At 37.1% G+C, this 18,352-nt stretch overlaps 2 protein-coding genes across 2 annotated transcripts in view; both read right to left on the bottom strand.

Annotated features, from left to right (window-relative positions):
* Positions 1–16,046, bottom strand: part of LOC107590296 (mitogen-activated protein kinase kinase kinase 15-like) — a 30,603-nt gene extending 14,557 nt beyond the window's left edge. Inside the window, exons 1-14 of the mRNA XM_016279006.1 lie at positions 15,220–16,046; positions 13,490–13,629; positions 12,254–12,277; positions 9,959–10,036; positions 8,617–8,810; positions 7,750–7,918; positions 7,563–7,669; positions 7,266–7,436; positions 3,086–3,198; positions 2,768–2,988; positions 2,290–2,339; positions 1,318–1,413; positions 1,137–1,224; positions 920–1,053 (exon numbers count right to left, since the gene is read on the bottom strand). Of these exons, the coding sequence (XP_016134492.1) occupies positions 920–1,053; positions 1,137–1,224; positions 1,318–1,413; positions 2,290–2,339; positions 2,768–2,988; positions 3,086–3,198; positions 7,266–7,436; positions 7,563–7,669; positions 7,750–7,918; positions 8,617–8,810; positions 9,959–10,036; positions 12,254–12,277; positions 13,490–13,629; positions 15,220–15,526 (1,892 nt within the window). The 5' untranslated portion in view covers positions 15,527–16,046. The remainder of the gene's footprint in view (positions 1–919; positions 1,054–1,136; positions 1,225–1,317; positions 1,414–2,289; positions 2,340–2,767; positions 2,989–3,085; positions 3,199–7,265; positions 7,437–7,562; positions 7,670–7,749; positions 7,919–8,616; positions 8,811–9,958; positions 10,037–12,253; positions 12,278–13,489; positions 13,630–15,219) is intronic.
* A 24-nt stretch (positions 16,047–16,070) lies between these two features.
* LOC107590295 (SH3 domain-containing kinase-binding protein 1-like) overlaps positions 16,071–18,352 on the bottom strand; it is a 66,611-nt gene continuing 64,329 nt past the window's right edge. The window contains exon 18 of the mRNA XM_016279005.1: positions 16,071–16,115. Coding sequence (XP_016134491.1) covers positions 16,071–16,115 — 45 coding nt within the window. The remainder of the gene's footprint in view (positions 16,116–18,352) is intronic.

Here is an 18,352-nt window from a genome sequence, read left to right as displayed (position 1 = left end):
TATATATATATATATATATATATATATATACATATATATATTCCCAAAATTATTGCATTATTAAATTATAAATTTTTTATTAACTTTCATTTATGATATATGACGAACATGCAACCTGAATGAATATCCTGTTTCGCTCAGAATTACATTACAAACGTAAAATGTGACCCTGGATCACAAAACCAGTCATAAGGGTACATTTTTTGAAATTGAGATTTATAATAAGCTTTCCATTGATGTATGGTTTGTTAGGATAGGACAATATTTGGCTGAGATACAACTATTTGAAAATCTGGAATCTGAGGGTGCAAAAAAATCTAAATATTGAGAAAATCGCCTATAAAGTTGTCCAAATGAAATTCTTAGCAACGCATATTACTAATCAAAAATTAAGTTTTGATATATTTACAGTAGGAAATTTACAAAATATCTTCATGGAACATGATCTTTACTTAATGTCCTAATGATTTTTGGCATAAAAGAAAAATCAATCATTTTGACATGTATTTTTGGCTATTGCTACAAATATACCCCAGCGACTTAAGACTGGTTTTGTGGTCCAGGGTCACAAATGGTTTTGCTGCTTTAAAGGGACAGAACACCCAAAAAGGAATTCTCACTCTCATGTTGTTCCAAACCTGGAACAGAAGAAAAGGTATTTTGAAGAATGTTGGTGTCCATACAACATTGTAGCCAAATGACTTATTGTATGAAAAACAAAAACTGAGACATTTTCCAAAATATTTTTTAGTTTTATGTTCCACAGAAGAAAGAAAGTCACACAGACATGAGAGTGAGTAAAATGATAACATAATTTTAATTTTTGGCTGAACTATCCTGTAAGAAGCCTGATACAACATTCAGTATGCTGGTGAACATTCATGCTGGTCTGCTGGTCAGATTGTCATAAGAATCTCACCTGCTGTCTCTCTCTGGAATCTCTTTGATGGCAATGCGCACCTGGTTACTCAGGTCTCTCCCTGCGTAGACCACTCCATAAGTTCCCCTACCTAAAACCACCCTGTCGCCATTCTCATTGTAGTCGTACTCGTACTGCAGAATGATTCAGGATTTAAGTATCCAAACCTCACAAATTCAAATAAAACTAACTTTAGGTGAGTTTTTGAAGCTCTCACCTCCAGGGTGTCTCCTTCTCCCTCCCCCTCCAGCTCGACAGCATTTCCTGATCCGTCTGTGATCAATTCCTTCACCATGGAGCAGAACCTTCAAATAAGTGACAACCAACCATCCATGCATCAGTAACCTCCATGAGTAGCAGAGTTTGAAACCTAATCGATTAACTTCAGGAACACTAACCTGCCACACTGGTCCTCTGTGGAGAAGTAGATCTGGAAGTCGTCCGAGTTGTCATGGACATACAAAAAGCAGCAGCGCTCATCGAATTTTGAGATGCTAGAGAGTGGAAGAATGCAAGATTTATTTCACATCTCTGGGATCATGAATAAATCACATTTAAATGGAAGGATTGCTGCTGAAACAATGTGTGAGATGGTAGCAGTAGCATTGGATCTGCTAGTTTTGACACTTTATGAAAATGAATCTAGGTAAAGACTAGGGATGCACTAATAATAAAATTCTGCCATTTTCATGTTATGGCTGATTAATAGTCAATATAAAAATTGTATACTATATTACCTATAAAGGAATAAAGGACACTAGGAATATGTTTTTAAATATAAAAAAAAACATTACTCTTATAATTATATAAAAATAAATATTATTATATTGTTATTAGTGGTTTGTAAGATTAACTTTAAGTGGGCCAGTGTTATTTTAGTATTACTTATATACTATTATATTATTTATTAATAATTTTGAATGAGCTTCTATTGTAATACTGTATTTTCAGCTTTTAGAATTTAGAATGTGCGTTTGTCTTTTTTGTTCATTTTATTTTAAAATATTTCTATTTAACTTTATTTCAGTGTTAGTTTTAGTAAATTTAGTACTTCAACTTATTTTTATCCTATTTCACTTAGTTGCAAAGGCAATAGTTATATTCTATTTTCATTTATATTTATTTTAATGAATGAAAATGATTGTTAAAAGTTTTCGTTTTAATGAACAGTAACAACACTGAAGTAAGCATGAATCTAAATGCAAAAAGAGGAGAATGAGCACAATTAAATATACAATGTCGACCAACATGATACCAGTAATGTTGATACAAGTTGATGGTTTTGCCAGATAAGACTAGTAGAACTAGTTCACACTTTAATATTGTTTGTTTGTCTTGAAACAATATTCAGAAAAGAATTTCACTCTCACCTAATCCCTTTGATGGATGATGCTGTGAAGTTCCACTCATGTATTCCCTTCTGTAACCACATCAGTTAGGAAAATTATATAATATCCACAAAATAACATTATACAGCAAACATGATACGGCATCCGGTGCGTGAGGTGTGTACACGCTCTGGCGTAATTTACGCAAGCGCCGGAAGTGATCTCTCGTGCGTATATGTCACTCATTGTTTACACAGTGCACAGTTATTGTAGGTACGACGGCTAATCAAAATGGAACTTACTCGCGCTTATCCGGATTAAATCATCATATGTGTTCTACTGAAGAAACAAAGTCACCTACATCTTGGATGCCCTGGGGGTAAGCAGATAAACATCAAATTTTAATTTTTGGGTGAACTATCCCTTTAAGCTGCCATTTTAACAATAAAAGTTGAGCTATGACAAGAAATCATGAGTAGAAGAGAGAGGATGTGGCCAGATTCAAATTCCTATTTCCTGCATCAGTGTCATCAGTGTCATCAGTGTTTATTCTATATGTACCATAGTGACCATATATGTACCATATGGGTGGTTTAAGTTTGAAGAGTTTCTCTGAAGCCTGCACAGCTTTGGGGATGTCATTGGCCAGCATGCTGACAGTAAAGAACTGCCCCACGTCCCAGTAGTTATTCATCTTCTCCAGACTGCCTTTACGTCCGAGCAGACTGTTCAACCTCACACCTGAGAGAGAATGAGAGGGTGAGAAGGGGCAACCTGTGTCCTTAACGAAGTCAATGGTCTGAGAGCAACAGGAAACAGGAAGTGTGTTCCTCCTCACCGATCTTCCTGAGTTCTATGGAAGTCTCAAACTGTTGCCCGGACACTATAAGCAGCACTGCCAGATTAATGCCAGAATAGAGAGTGGGCTGCAACTCGAAGCCCTTTCTATACCTACAACACACATGCATGAATACAAAATAACTTTTTTAAATGTGATAGGACTACTAGAGTGTTCTGGGTGTTATTATAACACATTTAAGTAGTTCTTAAGGTGTTCTTAATACATGTAATATGGCTGCTAGGGTGTTCTGGGTGATTTTAATACATTTAATGCAGCTGCTAGAGTGTTCTATGTCAGGGGTTTTCAAACTGTGGGTCCTGGAGTGGGAAAAGGTGGGTCGCACAAAGTAATTTGGCTGCAGCTAAATTTGTGTTTGAATGACACACACACACACACACACACACACAAGCAGTTTAGTCTAGGGCTGCGCAATATACCAACATTAAATAGAAATTGCAATATTACTTAGTGACCACAATTTAATTAATAAACATGCGCTGCGTGTTTTGAAGCACGCACACACAAGTTGTAATAACACTGAGGGTCTTAAGAGTGACTTGGTTCATCATTAAGTGGCTCTGTCCGCATTATTAAAGAGAAGAAACTCACTCACTCCGATCACTGCACTGTATTCTGCATGAGATTGCATTACACAGGAAAATTCTAACGTTACGAAAGGCTGTTTCAGGTCTGTTAATTTATCTCTGTCATCTGTTCAACTCAGTTCTGTTGTCTTTTAGAGAAATATAAAGAGTTTGTTGTTTTTGTTCCTTCATATGCATTTGATTGCCTACCAACACAAGGAAACTGTCTGTAAAAAGCATTTCACATGTAGGGGGTGAGCGGGGCACAAACTAATGCGGTTATTTGTAACACACATGATTTTAAACATTTCCACACATTCCACAGCATTACAAAACTTATGGAATTGACTAGTTGCCATATCAAAAATATATTAAAAAAAATTGTGACAAAATATAAAAATCTTTTGAAAACATCCATGAACATTTATTTAACCACAGCAAAAGTAAACTTCTGGTTGAAGTAAAATTTTCATCTAAATTTTTTTGTGTCTATTTAAAATGAGACAAATCTGCTATTATTTTAATCTGCAATCTAGCTAGCATAAGATACTAACCAGTTTTAAATTCCAGTTTCACAGATGGGAAATGTTGCAACACTGCGTTACAATGTGCCACGCTAGTATTAGATCTGTGCTATTCTATGACATTAGCGGTGTAATTTACATTAAATGCCTTCAATGAATTTTAATGAGAAACCGGTGAATAATGACAGAGTAATGTTCATTGTTCAGAAATTTATATTTCAAGAAATGTAAAGCATTTTAGATCATCTATTTGTCTCCTGTTCTGTGAGAGCTGTGTGCAGGGAGGGGAGGATTGTGTTCATTCAGGAATGTTTTCCTCTGTGTTTTCCTTTTTCATTAGATCAGATAAGATTTTAAACTGTCATATGGTCATGTTACAACATGCCCCTCAGATGTTACTGTGTGCCCCACCTATGGGGCATGTTGTCACATTTAACTTCCATTCTTTTGGGGTAAATAAAGAAAAAGATATACACTGTAGTTAGGAAACAAAACCTCATATTTGTACTAGACGTGTGAAATTAATGTGAAAAAACGGCACTCTGAACCCCATGTGGATTTACACAAACTGAGAAAGTTAAAAAAGTGTTTTGTTGCACTCCGCTCTCCCCTACATGAAAGGAGCATGAGAGCTTTTAATGTGTTACAGAATTATACTTCATATCGGCACTGGAGTGAGCATGTTTCAAGTTTTTATGGACATATTTCATATACTCTTTAACGTCTGCAAATGAAGAAATTAAAACATTAGTAGTGAAATTTTACAGTTGTACTAGGGCTGGGCGATATAGCTAAAAAATGTATCAGCGATATATAATGTTTCATATCGTTCGGTAGCGATAATTATTGACATTTTTTATAACCTTTTTTAAAACAAAGAGCAATAGAAAACTTTTTTTTGATTTAATGATTTAACCACTGATAATTTTTAAATTAACCCAAATTATTGAGACAAACAACAAATATTTTTTTTGTTTTAACAGTCAAACACACCATAAAAATTAAACAAATATCTAATTTCTAATGTTTTATATTCAGATTAAATAGGTTTTAAGGAAACATTTGGCTTGCCTCCCGAGGCCACAGGAGGGCGCAATGAGCAAAATAATGCATCACAAAATGTCAAAGCATGGAAATAACGGTCTATAAAAAAAAACGTGCATTACGTCTAAATTAACTCATATAAATCTAATATAATTTTGTAAATTGCATAAACAATTATGAACAAAACAGTATCATGTATTTATATATTGCTTAATACAAAGAGCCAAATCGGCCATCACACACACTGCATTTAAAAACATAAGAGACGCAGAGAAAAGGAATAAACCTCCACAAATTCGCGACGTGTTTTCTAAAAGTTTAAACTGTTTTAACTTTGCATGGCTCTTATGTGAGACGCGAGTGCAGCAGTCATATTTGTCCGTCTAAAAAAATGCGCTGAATATGCATTCTGTGTGAATGGCTTGGTTTCGCTAATCAAGATCTTCTCCGCATTGAGCTTCTATACTTCTTTAATATTTTGAATGCATAGCACAGCAGCGGCGCATCTCGTGGGCTAGACTAACAAAACATTAAAATGCAACAACGTCACTTACATCATTATCACCGCATCTTGTGCGCCACTGATGACGCTCCCTGACCCACTCCTAACATTCAAATGCAAATGTTTATTTTAAATTCGGCTAATATCATTTTTTTTACTCACAATCTCCTCATCACGGGCAGGCACAGCACTCAATTCAGCATGTATTCGTGTTTGTGTGTGCTGTCTGCCTCACTCATAGCACGTGCCTATGTCCTGCACTATATCGAACATTTTTTTATATAGTTATCGAAGAAGGTGTACCGTCGATAAATATCGATACCGTTTTATCGCCCAGGCCTAAGTTGTACAATAATATTAAATGATTATTTTTCGTAAATCTCTGTCATATCAAACTTTAGATTAAATTTACAGCAATGTCAATTGTTTTCTAATCCCAAAAATATTTTGGTGGGTCTTCAAATAAATTATACTTGTTTAGGTGGGTCGTGGAATGGAAAAAATTGGGAACCCCTGTTCTAGGTGACTTTGTTGAATTTATTGCAACTGCTTGGTTGTTTTGGGTGTTTCAGCATATTTAATGTGGCTGCTAGGACATTTCGAGTGATTTTAGTACATTCAATGCAGCTTCTGGTGTGTTCTGAGTGTTTTTAACACATTTAAATGTTGTTGCTAGGGTGTTCTGGGTATTTTTAGTGCATTTAAAATAGATGCTAGGGTATTCCAAGTATGTGACTACTTGGGTGTTTTTCACACATTTGATGCAGTTACTGGATCTTTTTAGTGCATTTAATGTGGTTGCTAGGGTGTTTTGGGTGTTTTCAGTCACATTTAATGCAGCTTCTTGTTTCTGGTTCAAGTCAACAGAGCCCAATACAAGGGATTCATTCATATATCGCCCAGGCCTAAGTTGTACAATAATATTAAATGATTATTTTTCGTAAATCTCTGTCATATCAAACTTTAGATTAAATTTACAGCAATGTCAATTGTTTTCTAATCCCAAAAATATTTTGGTGGGTCTTCAAATAAATTATACTTGTTTAGGTGGGTCGTGGAATGGAAAAAATTGGGAACCCCTGTTCTAGGTGACTTTGTTGAATTTATTGCAACTGCTTGGTTGTTTTGGGTGTTTCAGCATATTTAATGTGGCTGCTAGGACATTTCGAGTGATTTTAGTACATTCAATGCAGCTTCTGGTGTGTTCTGAGTGTTTTTAACACATTTAAATGTTGTTGCTAGGGTGTTCTGGGTATTTTTAGTGCATTTAAAATAGATGCTAGGGTATTCCAAGTATGTGACTACTTGGGTGTTTTTCACACATTTGATGCAGTTACTGGATCTTTTTAGTGCATTTAATGTGGTTGCTAGGGTGTTTTGGGTGTTTTCAGTCACATTTAATGCAGCTTCTTGTTTCTGGTTCAAGTCAACAGAGCCCAATACAAGGGATTCATTCATAAAAAAAACAAATCACTGTTAAACACACTGAAACAGTGCACTTCAAGCTCATTTAACTCACTCACCACTGGATGGCGTTGTCCCTGTTCTTGGTGTCCTTGCAGTCAGAGTCGAGGAAGATGTCCTTATAGATGCGGCCACACAAGCAGAACATGTCAGGTGCGGGGTGATCACATGACTGAAGAACCTGCAACATCACACGCAATGCCTGCTCTCGATCTCCAGGGCTATTTCGCCTGTTTTCGCACACACGCAAACATAAATGCATTTGTTCCTGAGATCAAAGGGCTGTAAAAGATAAATGTCTGTTTGCCAAGCATATGAATAGGAGAATATACCACACAATGCAGATTTGTGGTCACCTATTGAGCGCAAAAGCATAGTGGAACTGAATCATGGGCTGGTTGGCCAAGTCACAGGTGGGCAACATCTCAATGGTCTGTACCAATTTAACCATAGCATCATAGTCCTGAAAACACACACCAAAGACCATTAAAACTACCAGTAAAGTTTTTTAATGTTCAGATGTGCTTGGTTTATACTATATACCTGTATATCTCTGTAGGAGAAAAGCAGGTTCATAACAATGTCCTGAGTCAAAACCTCAGTGTTGTCGATGCGGAGTTTGATACGGGAAAGCTCCTTGGCCAGCTCCTCACCCTGGTATTTATCTCGAGCTTTTCGGATGTCGTTCAGTAGGGTGTCTTTGTATGAAGCACTGTCAGGGAGAAATAAGATACAACAGAAGATAGAATGGGATTTAGTTTTCACAGATAAATTCATACGTACTCCCACCTTCAGATGGGATGCTCACAGACCACCGAAATTCACTGACCACCCGATGCATTTAAACATGCAGCAACAAAATGTATTGTGGTTGGTCACTTCATATGTTCTTGGACAGCTGCAAAGTGGGTCAGACTTCATACTAATAGTCCAAATCTGGCTACAGAGGATGTGAAAATCTTGGCACTGCGATCTGCAGGGATGTTCTAGACTTCTGATATCTGAGCTCCAGGTGAAAGGACACCCCGACACTTTTTAGAAGCTATGGAGTTCCTAATAAATCTTGCATGCACATGTGCATGTCTGTCTTGAAGATATAATATGAGCGCTACATCCAATTTGGGTTGAGTCCCATTTCTTCACACCAGGGACAAGAAGATGTGTTTCTTGAGGATCATTTGACAGCTAATTTAGTTCCATGATGCAATGTTGAACACAAGGCACAGAATTCCACCGCAAATTGAATTTTTTTTGTGATGTACAAAAGTAATTTATAATAATTATTCATGTAATATTGTTTATCAGTCACAAATTGGAAGACGATTGCTTGATTTATGTTTAGCTAAATGTGACACCATTACGTAACTCTGTAAAGGATCATCTGAGAATGGGCATCCTGCCAAAACTTACCAAGACGTGACATGAATGTCTTTGAGCAAGCTGACGAAGCGGTCAACCAATGGGACGCACAGGGGTCCAAGAAGGTTGTCCCAGTTGGGTTGCATGTACTCCGATGCTCTACGCTGGGCCACGTTCTCACAGCACAAGTACTCGTTGTTGGGCATCATCAAGTAGGGGATGAAATAGTAGTTCCCGCTGGAGGCCTAAAAAAGATAAACAAATTCTAAATTTGTGCATTAAAAATGTAATATAGACCTATTCTTAGTCATGTCATATAATTCATGACTGTATGCAACACTGTGTAAAAGTACAGACTGTCTGTGTGTTAGTGACCATGTACTCAGCAGCTGGCAGCCAAGAAATTCGAAGCGCAGAGGAAATCTTGTTAACACCTTTGTGATCGTGTACTGTCCTAGAATTCCAGAGCAAAACGGAGGAGGGGGCCAAAGCACATCTTAGCACTCTGCCACATCAACACCTCAAACGTAAGGGGTCACCTAAAGCCAAGCCTCTCAGGTCAAACAGTCATCATACACTTTAAGACTATTTAAATTGTCAGGCATGTGGTCTGATAATAAATACTGAGCAAACCCTTAGACTCTCAGCTAAAGCATGATAGTTTTCAAACGGGGGTCCAAGGGGCCACCAGAGGCTGCTAAGTGGTCCGAAAACGAAAAAAAAACTGTTAAAAAAATAAAAATATATGTAAAGTATATACAGTATTTTATTTCTTTATTGTTATTTTACATATACATATAGAGGATGTGCAGAATCCTACAAAAAAAAGAAAAGAAAAAAGAATGAGATCATTAAAATCAGCTGTACATATTATAGAAATCTGTGATTTTGTTATGCAGGCACCTAAAGTCTTTGGATCCACTTAAGAGTAATGATTAATCATTTAAAAGACAGAGGCTGCTAAGTGGTCCAAAAACGAAAAAAAACTGTTAAAAAAATAAAAATATATGTAAAGTATATACAGTATTTTATTTCTTTATTGTTATTTTACATATACATATAGAGGATGTGCAGAATCCTACAAAAAAAAGAAAAGAAAAAAGAATGAGATCATTAAAATCAGCTGTACATATTATAGAAATCTGTGATTTTGTTATGCAGGCACCTAAAGTCTTTGGATCCACTTAAGAGTAATGATTAATCATTTAAAAGTAACCAAGTTTCTCAGCAATAAATTACTCACTGACTTTGATTCAGAGCTCTTAATTCCTTGACATGTCAGCCAGACTGAAAGGAAGTGAGTCAGATAGTAACAGACATAATTGGTCCCTCTCATTCTGATACATGCATATGGGATTTTCCCAGCATGCACTAGAACACTCACAGCACCTACTTTGTTTCTTAGGCCGGAGCCCCTGTACTCGGGAGGCAACTGGACCCATGGGAATTCTATTTTAACTGGCCTTGCAACCTACTCCAGACAGACAAAAAAAGAGAGAAAGAAAGAAAGGGAGAGCAAACAGTGAAGGGAACTGAAAGGAAAAGAGAAAAAGAAAATGACAGATAAAGAATATACAGACTATAGAGTATTAATGGAAACAAGAAATTACAGATGAATGAGTAAGCCAAGGAGATGCAAAAATCTTGAAGGTATCAAAAAAAATAAAGTATTGAAATAAAGCAGATAAAAAATAAATATTACATGAAAAAAATTAAACAAACAAAATTAGAAAAATTGCATTGTCAACAAACTGTAACTAAACTTACTAAAACAAAAATTATTTAAAATAAAAAAGCATATAACAATTACTAAAACTTCAAGTGAAATAAAATAATTAATAAATACTATAGTATGTAAATACTACTAAACCACATTGGTGTGGGGAAAAAACATATATTTAAGCAATAATGAATAATATTTCACTGAAATCCTTGACATTTGCCCTAGTTTTCCTTGGTGTTCATGAGAGAAGTAGCGCTTCCTAAAAGAATCATTCTTTTGAGTCAAATCTTGATTCATGGAATGAATGGTTGATTCATTGGTCTGAATGGATCACTCATAAACTGACAGTGGTCAACAGCTCATTAGAAGTTTATATTATCACAGATACAGAATTCAGTTTTACCCTGTTCCCCACACAAAGCTATCATATGATGCCAGAAGACTTTGAAAATAGTGCTAAATGGTCCTTTTGCATGCTTTTTGAAGCTCGTAAAATATTCAATACCCATTGTAACTGCACGAAAAACAGTTACCCCCAAAACAAAGAAAGTTGTATCGAGTTTGGAATATGAGATTGAGTGAATGACAGAATTTTTGGGTAAACTACTCCTTAAAGTGCTATTTTGCAATTTTTAAGGATCCTAATATTGTTTTGGGAGTCTCCAACAATAGGTTTACATGCATGCAAGGTAAAAAAAAAAACCCCGCTTTCATTTTCTGGTCTGGTCTACCGCATAGAGCACGTGTCGGAAACGATACGCCCATTGCCATACTTCTGTATTTTGATCACGCAATAGAAAATATAAGCATCCATTATTTATCATACTTACAGGTTGGGATTCAGTGGAGCCAGCTGCTCCAAATAAACTGTGTACTGAACCATCTTTCAAGAGCATGCGTTTTGTGAATCCTGCGTTAAACTCCCCGAGATTAGAGAAGCAGTCGTCAGTAAAATGACGGGAACACAAAAAAGATTGAGGTTGTACAGCTGTGGTACAGTGAAAAAATACATTTTAACCACTGACTCTTGCAGCCTCATCTTTCAGAAGTGAAAATATAACTTTCACAGCGTAGGACAGCGCATCCTCTTGACATGATGTTTACCACACGAAGCTACAGTGTTTAAGGGTGGGGGCAAGATGTTCGCGGCTGGCCAATGTAGAACATAGGAGGGCATTATGCAAATATGTTACCCTGTGACGTGTAGCATCACGGAAGTGGGATTCAAATTATTGATGACTCGTTTCGGCTGTCGATTCTTTCTTTTGGGAGACAATAACTTTATTTATCGTGCACTTTCGGCTTTACAACTTTGCAGATCACTTACATTCTCACACAGCTACATTACACACTGCATGAAAGGCATAATAGGGGCACTCTAAGGCTGAAAATGTAAAATAAGGGCAAACACAGAATTTCCCTTCTGTTCACATAACTAATGATAAGAAGTTAACACAGATCCATCTTTTGCTTGTTTCTGGGCCATTTCAATTAATCATATTAATAAATGTTATATAATGTAACACAGTTATTAAATGCTGTCAAGGTCAGCTTCTTCTCAGCAGCCATTCAATATAAGAGGTTTATTTAAAGACTTGCACTCAACGACACTCTCCTTTATCAAAACCACCAACACCCACAAACACACAAGTGCCATGACACCTTGAGAGCCCTTATGAGTTCATCTGAATCAGCAATAGTTTTCCGACTGGGACACAATGAGCCACCAGAACCTCGTGTCCACTCACAGATTAGTGTATGTCCATAAAGAAGAGTTCAGGAAATTATCTGCTCACTGTGTAAAGTCCTGGATATACACTGACACAGACGAGCAAGTACACGTATGTCATAAGAGCTCCAAAAATAGTCCCATACACAAAGCTCTTGGCACACCAACAATGAATGCCAGCCTGTCCACAAACCTCATCACATTACCAGTCTTGCAAAGAGTGTTTTGATACTTACTGTGTTTTTCTGTGCCACCATGTCCTATGCAAGAAAAAAGAAAAGAATAAATTACAAAACAACTCTCCAAAAATGCAAGTATATTACTTTATTTCACATGTCCACAGCACCTGGGAAAGTTTTGCCATCATGCCATTTATTTACATTTTATTCCATGACTGATGGCCGTGTGATGCAGTGAATGAACCCTGACTGAAACACAGCAGCATCACAGAACATGAACAAATACACAAACAGATCGCATGACACTTCTCCCCATGCATGATTGTTATCATTTCAGTATGCTAGAACATATGCCTTCCAATGTCTCTGTGGAAACGTGTGGACTGACTGCATGCCTTAGCTCGAATACAGACTGTGTTGTTCTGGCAGCTCTACTGTCCAGTGCCCAGAAAAGATAAACCCCTTCCTAAGCTAAGAATAGCAGGTCAGGACCTGGTAATGGGCCACCTCTTTGTTCAGATGACAAAAATACCAAATGTGAGTGTAACAGCCTTTAGGTATAACCTCCCACCAATCCTTCCTAGTGTTTGTGTGGCGGCACTTAGAAAAGGTTATGAGAAGAATATGTAATTCATAAGCTCTATTAGATTTTTTTTTTAAATACCCCAGAAAAATGCTAAATAAGACAAAGTGTCTTTTTATTGACATCTTTAAAGGGGCATTTAAAAAAAATAAAAAGATGATTTGTTTCTAGAAATATGCTGAATAAGACAATAATAAGACAAATTAGACAAAGCTTCTTAGATGTCTTTAAAGGGGGGAAATATTTAAGTAATTTTTATTTTTATTTTAAATGAATAAAATATATTTTTTGTCTAGAAATTAGCTAAATTAGACAAATCCTCTTTTTGTGGATGTCTTTAAAGGGGAAAGTTACTTTTTTATTCTTATTTATTATTATCTTTATTTAAATGTATTATTACCAAACAGGTTTCCCTTTCCCAAACACACTCCCCATCTTTCACTGACAAACAGGCAGTCCTGCCTCAAGCTCACATTATTGATTAAATCAATATTACTTTGTTGGCCTCTCAAAAAAAAAAGTGACAAAGAGCTATTCACTTTTTTGGAGAAGTCAACCTACAAACGGCCTTCTTAAAACCACTGAACATCTGAAAATGACACAAACCCCCTTTAAAAACAATAGAAGTCTATATGATATGTCCTTCTTTAGATAGCTAGGTAAACATATCTGTGTTTATGTGTGTGTGTGTATTAGACTGTAACGCTCACCTTAAGCGACTGTGCAGTGTCAAGATCCGTGTCATGGTAGAGGATGACATTGTTGGCCATGTCAAAGCTCTCACGCACACCGAGGTGATAAAACAGGGAGGGCTGTCTGAACACATCGCTCATGTCCACAACTGCAATGTCTGAAATCAATCAGAGACAGTAAGCATGCGAGAAGACCATACAGTACACAATCCGACTACTGCAGGACAGTACAGTACAGTGTGCGCTGTAGCATAAGTCTCAGTACCTGTTCTTTAAGAAGCAAACATTTATTTTCAATTCTATGAGTGTTTTTTGTTTATTATGACTTTTCATTAAATCACACACTATAAAATCTTTAAATAACCATTTGTCTGTTTAAAGGGTCATATGATGCTGCTAAAAAGAACATTATTTTGTGTATTTGGTGTAATGAAATGTGTTTATGCGGTTTAAGGTTAAAAAACATTATTTTCCACATACTGTACATTATTGTACCCCTTTAAAGTCCTAAGGGCATATTTGTTCTACTGCATATGGCTATATTTGTTCTTTTCCAGTCAAACACAATCTGTGCTTATTCTATGGAAACTACGCAAACATCTGAAAATGTGTTTGAAAGCCATGCAAGAGTGTAAGCAGCAAAATACAAGACCAGACTTGATGTAACCAACCAGGAGCTGATGCATGACTCAGTCTTATTAGGAAAAGAGTGATGGGGGTGATACAATTACAAGAAACTGATCTGTAGAATGCTATATAGGGAGGATATTTAAAACTGTTTTGTTCACTTCTGTTTTGAAAAACAGGGATACAAAGTTTCAGCTCTAAAATGCACTTTTTATGGTCCTCTAGAGTTCTTTCCCCAGAAAAAGTGCTGCACGTGAGCTACATTCTGCATGCACAAAAATGCATAGGATCAAACTTTTAAAAAGTTGCCCTTTTCACCCTCCCAAAGCTCAGATGTAAGAGTGTTTTGATCACCCAGAGTAACGTGTGCAGCCACACCCGCGAGAGAGAGACTTCATACTAGACCTGGCGAGTAAATTCCAGGAAAGGAATGTGCTGGAGGCAGAGATTGTCATGACTCCAATAACACCCTTCCATGGGAAAGGCCGATGACCCCTAACCCTAACAATTTACATCTTGCATAAGTATGTTTAGATAAACATATTTGTTTTCTGAAGTACTATACCATCTATTTAAAGTAATTTTGTATAATGTACTTTTGTATAATGCATTATATATATATATATATATATATATATTTTTTTTTTTGATCTTTCATTTATTTATAATTTTTTTAAATGTATGATATTATACACACACACACTTTTTTTGCATGATAATACTATTTACTCTTCATTTACATTTCATTTTAATTTACATTTTTTCACTATTACTTACATTTCTTGCATATGGAAGAAACAATAAAGTATTATTAAGTATTATTAATTCAATAACACACTCAAGCTCTAAATCTATAATGGTATGTGCCAATGAGTTTCTATTCTTACATCCTGCAGAACTGGCTGCTTTGTGGAAACCCTGATCTGGAGGCCCCCCAAAACTACTCATTTTGGATGTTTCCTTAATCCAACACACCTGATTCAACTTCAATCAGTCCATTCTGAAAAACTAGATGACCTGTACTTGACCTGTACTGCGAGTGCCAGTTTAGGGAGACATCCAGAATGTAGTATTGAGGGGCTGCAGGAATTATTCTCGCGTACTTACTAGTGTTAACTTACCTGCGTCATAAAATGTATCAAGCACTGTTGTCTCCCCAAAATCTAATCGTCCGAAAGTTACTGTGGTTAATATGGCACTTTCCGCGTCGCAGGCGCGTTGGAGACACTGGAGCGCCCCGGATTCCGGGCTGTTCGCGGCCACTGCCTTCAGTCCATCATTCAGCACATAAACCGCCCGTAAGGACCTCTGTTTGGTCACCGGACTCGGGCTGGTCACATCAGCCCTCTCCACGCCTGCAGACATGGAAGCCGCAGCGGTGTGGTCGCCACCCGCCTCTGCTGTAGGTTGATTGGACATGATCTCCATAGTGCGAGTAATTGTTTTGTCCCTCTGCGCGTTCCTCCTTTTCTTTCCGTCGTTAATCAATAATGAATAACCAAAGTTTAGTGCGCACCTGTGGCACGGAGAGGTGCGTGCCTGTGACGTCCAGCGTCTTGCGATTCATTAAAGCAGCGCGCATCACTACATATTACAACGTGGTCCAGTTTTATCTCGTTTGCGCCAGCGGTTATGCAATTACACGATACGGTTTGTGCATTCAGTGCAGAAAGTCAGACAAACTTGAGGCGCACCGCGCGCGCTGTGTCTCCAAAGACACGCGTTACCATCCTATTTGAGGAAGTCATTCCTCCTGCCCTTTCTGCAAAATGCACCATCCGATTATTTCCTCAAACGTGTGTCCTTCCGTTCAGGCGTGGGTATATTTCACAAGCGAGGCAAAAACTGCGCAAATCTAGAGCGCAAGTAACAGCGCGTGGCTTTTACTGCAAGTACAGTCACTATTAAATCATCTGGAGCAGATGTCTAAATATACAACATATCCGTGTTGATACGCGCATGGCAAACAGAGTTACGTCAGGCCCAGGACTCCAGCTCGCCAAACTGGTTTACTTAACTGTAATTTTCGTTTAATTTCAGATTAGACAAGAATCTGAGCTAGACTAGTCCAAAATATATCTTGGACTAGTAGTATATACCTTGCGAGGCTTCGTGGGAGGGCCGCTGCTGGCCAAATGGGTGCCCTAAGCAGAATTGTATTGTTGTGCCCCCTCCCCCAAATATTATGGATGTAAAAAAAAAACCTACTATAGGGACATGGGCATAGTTTTCCATCAATTATGATATTTGCATTTATCCGCAAACATAAGGTGCGTGCGGTTGCGCGGCGCAGATGCGGGAATGGCGCATCACTTGTGCTTAGCCTGTCTACTGCGTTCACCGTAAAATGCATTTTTATAATTACACACATATATATATATATATATATATATGTAAAATATATATATAATTTACATTGGATCAAATATATAATATATATATAAGAAAATACATTTCTGAATAATAATTTGTACCAGGTCCTCTTTCTTGGGTGATGAGCAAACTTATCCAAAAGATTGGGAAAAAATACATAAAAATCTATACAATTTTAACTATAACATTTCCATGGGTTTTGCAAGGGTTTTTGATCTTCACTAAAAATCAAGTTAATAAGTAATCAAGTCAAGTCAGATATATATATAAAATTCCCCATAGGCGAAAAAATGCTAAATTGTTTGTTGTGGTGGACGTGATGTCATAATTGAGGAACATTCGTAATTTATATAAAAAATTTCCACACAATAAATATTACAATGTTTCTTTTTTATTTCACCATTTTACTGTATTTTTAAACAACAGTTCGCACCAACCAAGTATTTCACTTTTATTTTCAAATTTGCTTTCATTTGTATTCTAATATGTATGCCTTCCTTGTCTATAAACAAGTAAAATAACTAAATACATTAAAAAAAAACATTATCAATAAGTTTTACTTTATGACTTGACTAATGTCAAGTGATGTAACCAAATAAATATACAAAAATGTCAACATATTATTGTCAAGCAGTTGTCAAATGCATAATTTGACCACTAACTAACTTTGCCAGATACTAATATACTAAAAATAATAATACATTTACACATTTATTTTCTAATTTGTCTTTTATTTACTAAGATTTAATATTTATTAATATCACTAATTAATCATCCATTTAATTTGTTTATGGACAAGGCAGGCAACACATATGTGATTATGTGAATAATAAATCCCAATTTACACCCATATATGAGGTGGGCTCACATCTCCTGGTTTTACCTTATCAGAGCACTCAGAGGCTCTGATCTTCATTTCTGCATGGGCATCATTAGAGATGTGACCGTCCCTGGAGACCCAGACATCTGCAGGCCTCACTGGACAGCACCCAGGAGACCTGACCCTCAATTACCAAATCAAATACCATAAAGAGCAGCAGATGCCTATGGAATGATATCAGTGAATGTCTTAAATGTGTTTGAGAGAGTGGGGGGTGGGGGGTGGGGGGGAGTCCATATGCACACTACATGCAGATGTTGTGTACTTCTGTGAGAGGATTGAATGTTTGTGTGTATCTGAGCTGCTTGAGGTGTATGATCTTACCCTGTCTAGGAGCTGAACTTAAAATGACCTTCATATAAAACATCTCACATATACATGACCTTTAAAATGTTTCATAACAGTAACCCCTATCCAAACACATTTCTAGGAATTTAAAATCTGATCACAGATAAGCTGTTTATGCTTGGATGGAGGTTTCTGGTATGTTCTGGAAAGGGAAATGAATCAGTTACGGCGACGAACTGCAGTCAGGTCGAGACCCCGATGAGGATGACGAGCATGCAGATGAGCTTCCCTGAGACGGTTTCTGACAGTTTGTGCAGAAATTCTTTGGTTATGCAAACCGATTGTTGCAGCAGCTGTCCGAGTGGCTGGTCTCAATCTTGGAGGTGAAGATGCTGGATGTGGAGGTCCTGGGCTTGTGTGGTTTCAGTTGGTCTGCGGTTGTGAGGCCGTTTGGATGTACTGCCAAATTCTCTGAAACGCCTTTGAAGACGGCTTATGGTAGAGAAATGAACATTCAATTCACGTGCAACAGTTCTGGTGGACATTCCTGCAGTCAGCATGCCAATTGCATGCTCCCACAAAACTTGCGACATCTGTGACATTGAGGTGGATGGATTATCTCGGCAAAGGTGAAGTGCTCACTAACACAGATTTAGACAGATTTGTGAACAATATTTGAGAGAAATAGGCCTTTTGTGTACATAGAAAAAGTC

This window comes from Sinocyclocheilus grahami, unplaced genomic scaffold (genome assembly GCF_001515645.1).
Source record: "Sinocyclocheilus grahami isolate Dianchi unplaced genomic scaffold, SAMN03320097.WGS_v1.1 scaffold126.1, whole genome shotgun sequence".
In the NCBI taxonomy this organism is placed as follows: Eukaryota; Metazoa; Chordata; class Actinopteri; order Cypriniformes; family Cyprinidae; genus Sinocyclocheilus; species Sinocyclocheilus grahami.
This window is presented reverse-complemented; position numbering and strand designations above follow the sequence as displayed.